The 8,235-nt window shown below is 37.4% G+C and overlaps 1 protein-coding gene and 1 pseudogene across 1 annotated transcript; both read left to right on the top strand.

The window, feature by feature from the left end:
* Positions 1-524: 524 nt before the first annotated feature.
* LOC147518374 (uncharacterized) lies at positions 525-1,862 on the top strand. The gene is made up of 2 exons (XM_086590233.1): positions 525-786; positions 1,626-1,862. Exons 1-2 carry the CDS (start codon positions 550-552, stop codon positions 1,860-1,862), a joined length of 474 nt encoding a protein of 157 aa, XP_086446359.1. The 5' UTR covers positions 525-549.
* A 144-nt stretch (positions 1,863-2,006) lies between these two features.
* Positions 2,007-6,657, top strand: LOC147518373 (ABC transporter G family member 39-like; annotated as a pseudogene).
* Positions 6,658-8,235: the final 1,578 nt, after the last annotated feature.

The following is an 8,235-nucleotide window of genomic DNA, read 5'->3' as shown; positions in this document are numbered from 1 at the left end:
ACCATATCTAAAGGAATTAGATATTTTTGTGAGTATTTTGTAGTATGTTCTTTTGTGTAATAACTTAAAGTTTGACTAGCAGTAGGTGCAAAGTTTAGTTATTTGTTCACATACTTTCACTTGCGTTTTCAGGCTGCTCATAATAGAAAGAATGCTCTTTTGTACAAAGAAGACTTTTGGAAAGAGCGCTCATAGGAAGCAAAAAATATCTTTACTCACCTAAAATTTGTGAGCTAGATTTAAGGGAGCTAGATTTTGCAGTTTATTTTACGACTTGTGTTTGTACTTTCAGTTTAGGTACTTATAATACCATTTATTACATTTTGGATTTGGAGGTTGTCATTTGTCAGGAGTTTTAGTGAGGCACATAGATTGTTTTTGAGTCATGTATCTTACTTTCTGCTAGTATTGTTTTTATATTTCTTGGAGCTACTTCTTTGAGGGATTATTTTAGACATTTAAGGGAGATTGGTGGTGGTGGTCGGGATGTTGTTGAGAGATGACGGTGCTTTCGTCTTTGCTAGAAGACCACCTGTTGTGGCAAATAGAATGGATGATGTTGAGAATGTTGGTGGTGGTCAAGGTATTGTTGGGGCTGGTGAAATGATTAGAAGAAATGCAGAGAATGTCACTGCCAGGTTGGAAATGCAAGCAGCACGTCTTGAGGCACAAGTTGAACAGATGTTTGATGGTTTGGATGATGTTGATGGTGCTGAAGATGTGCCCTTTGATGAGCTTGTTGGTATGCAAGGGCCTGTATTTCATTTGGTGGAAAATGCATTCACTGTGAGTCTCTCTTTCCTTCTTTTTTTTTTGGTTTGGTTTAGTGAAATATCTGATTGTCTTTTTTGTTTTTTGTTAATTTTGTTTAGGCTTCTCTCATTAACTTGTGCCCTTATCCAGTTTTTTGTTGTAGATTTTCACTGAATATTTGGAAATATATATATATATTCTTAAAATGCAGTTCTAGAATAAGTCTAATCATGCAAGTTTTGGAATGATCCCATTGGAAGACACTAAATTTTGTTATGCTGTCGAGTGTTGGTGCATGTGTTTGAGCAGTGAAATATTTTTGTTTTTGTATGTTCTTGGATAAGCTTTAAGCTTTCCTTCTTCCTTGAAATGAGATGGTATCGCCTAGCTTCAAACAAGACCCACATAAGAACTTTCTCACATGCCTTGCTAGATTGTTGGCTACACTTAATGGAGTTTCCAAATGAAACACTCACCACTTCGTCCCCGTCTCCCTCACTTTCCTTTTGCCCTAGCCACCCTTATCTCTCTCTGACCACACACACTCTCACTGGGAGAAATCACGGCGGAATTGTAGCACTTTTCACCATAATTTTCCATGACAGTTGTAGACTTTTACCAGGTAGCACACAACACATATATTGAATATAATTCTGTAGTGCACATTTTTTAACTCTCTCACTTTCACTCATTATATTCTATTTATTTTGTTCATTAACTATTGTTTCGTGCTGAACTAATAAGTAGTTGAAACTAGAAAGGAGTTGACTCCTCGCAACTGGCTAAAGTATGATAATCAGTTTTCCAAACCATACTACTGGAGTTTTATTGATGTGCTTACTAAAAGGAATTGTGCTTGATTATGTGTTCAGGTATCTCTAAGATTTGTTTATTTGGGTATTGGATCTGCAGCCACAACATTCTATACCTACTCTATCTATGTAAAGAGTTTGCCCTTAAATGCTTCAGTCTCAGAAGTCGAGGAAGAGTTCAAAACTTTTGGGAAAATCAGACCAAATGGTATACAAGTCAAAAGTACTAATATATACTCTCCTCATTCCTTAATTAACATTTGTCAAACATATCATAGGTTGCAATTTTTTTTTTAATGTGGTTTTTGGTTCTCTGTTGGTTGTTACTCAGTAAGGAGGGGGATTCTGTTTTGGATTTGTTGAGTTTGAGTCATTGGAGTCCGTGAAAAGTGCACTAAAGGTAACTTTCTACGTTTAATTTTATTGCCACAATTTGCAAATATGTTGGCAGAATTGTCCAGAAGGGAGGTAGCGGAAAACATCAAACCAGACCTAGATATTGATGTGTACATGAAGGTAACTTCCTTATTTTCCATTTAGGGGATTGAAGCTCTGCATAGCTGCGACTAAATCATTAATGGAGACCCAATTAGTAGTTACAAGATAGAAGATGTAGTCTTATCTTTCCTTTCAATGAAGAATATGAATATAAGACTCTGTTCGGTCCTTGCATCAAATTTCATTGTAACTTTGTTAGTTTGAATCTTCTAAGTGAAAGTACTCTGTTTCTGCATGGGCGGGCATCAAAGACTAGAAGGTCAAAAGGAAAATGTTGTTCTTGAATACATTCTCAAGGTATATCTTTGAAGCAATTTCCTTATCCAATGATTATAGATATTTAGAGTTGGTTGTTTAAAACCAGTAAGAGTTCTGAATAAACTGAAAATCTCAATTTAAATATTCAGATTTTGGGACTAGATATATGTGTTGATACCATGGTGGGGGACTAAATGACAAGGGGTATCTTAGGTGGACAAAGGAAGCGTGTTACAACTGGTAAAATAAAAAAAAAAACAAACTATTTGAATTGACCTATAAGCTTGAGAAAATCCTGGATTTAGTTTAATGTTCTATGTTATAGTTGTCACTTGTAAGTTTAAATGCTTGTTGGACCAAAAAAGGCATTGTTCATGGATGAGATATCTACGGACCGGACCGACACTCAACTACTTTCCGTTATTGTGAACTTAGACAAATCACCCATTCTTGGTGGGACTGCGTTAATTGCTCTTCTTTAGCCAGCACCAGAAACATATGATCACCTCTTTGATGATATATTGCTACTCTCTGATGGACATATCGTGTATCAAGGTCCTCGTGAGAATGTTCTGGAGTTCTTTGAATCAACGGGTTTCAAATGTCCCGAGAGGAAGGGGGTTGCAGATTTCTTGCAGGAAGTAAGACTCGAAAAAATCATATATTTTCTCCTTTTTTTTCAACGGTCTTAAATATCTGTTTCAATGTTTTTCAGTTGGGATTGATGTTACTGGTAAACTTATCGGAAGTTCTTCTTGTACTAGGTTACATCAAGAAAACCACTAGCAGCAGTACTGGTCCCGTAAAGATGAAGCATATTACTACATTTCTGTCCAGGAATTTGCAGATGCATTTCAATCGTTCCATGTTGGCCGCAAGGTAGGGGAAGAGCTCAGCACCCCATTTGACAAGAAAAAGAGCCATCCTGCTCTTTTATCCTTCTTGGGCCTATTCATTTCCTACATGGCTCCTCAAGATACCCATTTCATTGAGTGAAGTTCTCTTCTGGGTGGGCATGACTTACTATGTTATTGGTTATGATCCTAATGTCGAAAGGTGAGATTGATGATGCTTCTTTTCTGTTTTTCTATGATTCTTAAAAGAAATTGTTGTATTCTAGCCATTTTGTATTTGTATGTCTTCAATTTCAACTTTATTGATTTCGATAACTTTGATTTAGAAACCTATCCATCTTGTTCAAGTTATGAAATTTTTATATGGTCTCATTTTCGAGTTCTGTGACATAAGTTTTAGCAGAGGTTAGAGTTCTCTTCTTTCTTAGCTTTCAATGACGTGCTGGATTGCCTTGTTGCAGGTTGTTGAGACATTACTTTCTACTACTGTTAATTGATCAAATGGCTGCGGGCCTATTCCGGGTAGTTGCAGGAGTGTCTAGAGAGATGGTTATAGCTAATACACTTGGATCTTTTGTGTTGCTTGTAGTATTGTCGCTTGGTGGATATATTATGTCGAGAGGTAAATTTTAAAGTCAACTTTCAAGTGATTAAAAATAACTGTGCGGCAACACTTCGTCGATAAGACACCATAGTGTTGTCCGCCATATAACCACTCTGCTTTAAAAGGTCGACGTAAGTTCTTGTACATAATAAATGCCTATATGTTATATTTGCCTCTGCTACATGAACATGTTATCTGTGTTACTACTTACTAGCTATGGCCAATGCACTTCATTATTACCCGCCCTTACTCCTTAGAGTTCTCAACATGCACCGTGGTGCCGTAATATTTGTGTTGTATGTTTCCGTGTGATCTTGATAGACAATGTCTACCAAATAATATGTCCGACATAAATATTCTTTCGCCTAACATTGGATATAAAGAAATGGTGGATTTGGGGCTCTTGGAGCTCACCTTTGACGCACGGGTCGAAATGCAATTGCCGTGAATGAGTTTCTCGGGCATAGTTGGAGTCATGTAAGAATCTCGGGACTAAAATGAATTAAATGTAAGCTACTTTCTAACCGTAACTAAGTCGGGTTTTCTTGATTTTGATAGATTCTTCCCGGTCAAAATAAAACTTTGGGAGTCCCGGTTCGAGTCTCGTGGAGTCTTTACAAGTTCAAACCGGTAATCGGATTGGTGCTAGAGCATTGGTTGGATCGTTGTACTCTTTAACATCATCTTCACTCGTCCTTGCATATCTTAACAATGAGTAGTCTTCTAGTATTGTGAAAGTACTCCACGAAACCTTACTTCCTTGACAATGAACGATCTTCGATTTCTTACCTCGATTAATTGTCAATAGTTGGGACATCACAAGCGATTACGTATGAGGAGGCTGAAAAAGAGAAGCATGTGAATATAACCGTGAAATTGAAGGTGTTGAACTATCATCCAAAGGAAAGAGATCTTTGAAGCAATCAAACAATTACGTAAGTTGAATCTGTTTTGGTATTTACATTGCTATTTCCACTACGTAATTTTCATCTAACCTCTTGGATTGCCATCGGTAATGAAATTACACCAAGCGGTGTTCATTCAGTAGTCCGCTATAACCCATACACAAGTGGTGAAGGTAGTCGAGCAAAGAAAGGAATGGTTCTCCCATTTACACCTCATTCCATCACATTTGAAGATATTAAATATTCTGTAGACATGCCGTTGGTAAGTGAAGTACCAATTATGGTTTAGTAACCTAACCTTCATTCAAGATTCTCTCGTGGTTTGTAAAGTAAAAATTTAATAAAAGTAAGCCTACATGAGATGAAAGTCCAAGGTATAGAAGAAGATCGACTTATGCTTCGGCGGGCATAAGTGGTGCGTTCGAGCCGAGAGTCCTTACAAAGACTAATGGGTGTCGATGGGAGCGTAAGACCATATTGATGGACGTGTTGGTGGAAGGAAAACCGGTGGATATATAGATGGAACAATCACCATATCCGGTTATCGAACCCGGGAAACCTTTTGCTCGTTTTCGTGCATCGCGAAAGCGGACAAATATCCACTCTCGAATGTAACGGTTTACGAGTCCTTAGTATATTCGGCATGGCTTCGCTACCTCACGAAGTTGATTCAAAGAAACTAGAAAGGTTTGTTGCTTTCGAGTTCATTGTGTCTTTTCTTATGCTCTTCGGTATACATGGTATTATCTAACTTCGTAAAATCTAATGTCGCAGATGTTTATTGAGGAAGTCATGGAACTTGTTGAACTGAAATCACTTTCGGGGGGACTAGTAGTAGGGTTGCCCTGGAGTGAATGGGCTCTCAACGAATCAGTAAGCCGCTCACTACTATTGCGGTTGAGCTGGTTGCCAATCCCTCCATAATTTTCATGGATGAACCAACCTCTGGACTTGATGCCGAGAGCAGCGCTATTGTGATGAGGACCGTGAGGAACACATTGGACACGGGAAGAACTGTGGTGTGCACCATTCACCAACCTAGCATTGACATTTTGAGGCGTTTGATGAGGTATGAGATTGTCAATGACAGCAGTGTCGATTACATTTTGACGATAGGGTGGGGTTCCAAGGACTCAAAAAGATTGACATACATATACTAGTTATTATTGACAAATTTGACACACCAAGACAATTGTCCCGGAGTTCCCGGATCCCGACCATACGACACAGTGGTTGAGTCACGCACATATATATCCGTACAACTAAAGGTGGGTAAGTATTAAGTCTTTCTGCATGCTTGCAGCTCTTCCTAATGAAACGAGGAGGAGAAGAAATATATGTTGGACCATTGGGGCGCAATTCTTGCCATCTAATTAAGTACTTTGAGGTGAGGACACATGGAACTTGACTGTTGAGTACTTGATTTTATCACTTGTCACTTCTGTACTGTACTGAACAACTTTATTTTATTTTTCAAGAGTGTTAATGGAGTCCCAAAGATACGAGATGGATACAATCCGGCAACATGGATGTTGGAGGTGACAACTGCTGCACAGGAGGAGACTATCCTGCACAGGAGGAGACTATTGGAGCAAAGATATTGGTGTTAGCTGGAAAGGCATAGCATGAGGAAATTGGTGATGGAGCTAATCTAACGATATCATTTTCTGGGGAACTTTTATAAAATGCTGAGGAGCTTATCAGGTCGGGATTGCACCCGAGTGAAATTATTAGTGGATACACTAAAGCTATTGCTAAGGTTTGTATTTATATTTGGAAAGAACTCATCTTGATAAAGTGTATGAATTGAGACTTTTTTGTATATTTATTTTTCAGGCAATTGAACTTTTAGATGAGTTGGTAGAGGAAGGTTCAGAGATTATGGATGTAAGGAACAAGGATGAAGTTGTTCTCCGCGATGAAAGCTTGTTGTTGCTAGTAAACAATATGGCCAAGAAGATATTTTGTGCCCTCTAATTGCTGATGTAAGTATGGTCATTATTTGTTGACCATCGATGCTGGTATCATAATTGTTATTATTATAACTAATTACTATTTTTAAGGTTTTGTTCCAATTCGGAAGTTTACTTTGCAGACTTGTAAAGTTGTAATTTTGGCCTTGATTAAGCTTGCACATAAAGCAATGTGGCTACAAAATATGAGAAATTAATTTTTTTTTTATTAGCAACCCATCAGCAACGGTTTATAACTGTTACAAATGATTTTTAAATTATTTTTTTTTAAATTAACAAACAACTTTGCAACGGTTAAGAACCGTTGGTAATATTTTTAACATATTACTAACGCTTATTGACCGTTGGAAATTTCTGTTTGCAACGCTTATTAACCGTTGCAAATATTCTCAACGCTTTACCCACGCCATATTTGCAACGCTTAAAAAGCGTTGCGAAAATTATTCGCAACGGTTTTTTGCCGTTGCAAATAGCTTGTTATGGTGTAGTGTACTATATATATATATATCAAAGACCATGAATACTAAGTAGTTGAGAATGCTCCCAGGCACCCACGTCAGCCCCTCTTTTTTCTCTGAGATTGACACATCAGATTTTGCAATAATTCGGCTGAAAAAAGGGAATTCTACGCCCTTTTTTCCCAAAAAATTTCCCCAGTTTCAATTGTTCGTATCCAAACAAACAAAAAGATAAAAAAGAAGAAGAGAGAGAACAATATACGATCATGAAAAAAAAAACATAATCTAAAATGGTCTCCGCACAGATATCTGAGAGGAATCAGGTAAAATCTTAACTTTTCCATTCTCAACAAAACCCTTCCTTAAAACTCCAAATCGCTTCTTTCATCAGAAATAGTATCTATTTGTCATCATCGTTGGTCTCCGAGGCAATTTAATGGATCTAGATCTATGGATTTCAAATGTTGAAGAGGGTCAGCGTCTAATGAAGTCTTTCAAGTAAAATTCCCACAAAAGCATTCAAGGAATACCAAAATCACAACTGAAGTTGGGAATAGAGACTAGAGTTCAGGTTCGTTTTATTACTATGCCTTAGAAATATAATATTTATTGAGTTTTATTATTATATATTGTTTGTTGATAGGGAGTTCATGGTGTTCCTGAGGACTTTGTTTACGAGCAATTGAAGTCGGTGATGTCTGATATGCATGTTGATGTGGTAAGTTTAGATATGCAGCAGTACACATTATACTTTCTAGAAATGGTAATCCATACTTCTGCATTTTGCGTAATGTGTTAGGTAAAAATAGGCATGCTTCCTTCTATTGGTGTGGTGAAGTTGTTATGTAACTGGAGTTCCCAGTTCAAGGTTTGTGCTGTTAACAAGTTGGTTGGTTGTATTGGTTTTTATCTGTTCTGATATGGTCGTGATTTAAAGGCAGCTTTGGTGGATAATCATGTAATGGTATCTACAAGTGGAGATATATTGGCTGATCCATCTATTCTAATTGCGTTTCGGTATGTTATTTAATTATGTGAGTACGCTTTAGTTAGGCTCCTAAGTGTACCGGCTCATTAAGACGACAAACATAAACAACAGAATTTGGCTCCTTTGAATCAA

This window comes from Coptis chinensis, chromosome 2 (genome assembly GCF_015680905.1).
Source record: "Coptis chinensis isolate HL-2020 chromosome 2, ASM1568090v1, whole genome shotgun sequence".
NCBI lineage: Eukaryota > Viridiplantae > Streptophyta > Magnoliopsida > Ranunculales > Ranunculaceae > Coptis > Coptis chinensis.
The sequence above is the reverse complement of the archived record's forward strand: the minus strand, read 5'-3'. Positions and strand labels throughout refer to the sequence as shown.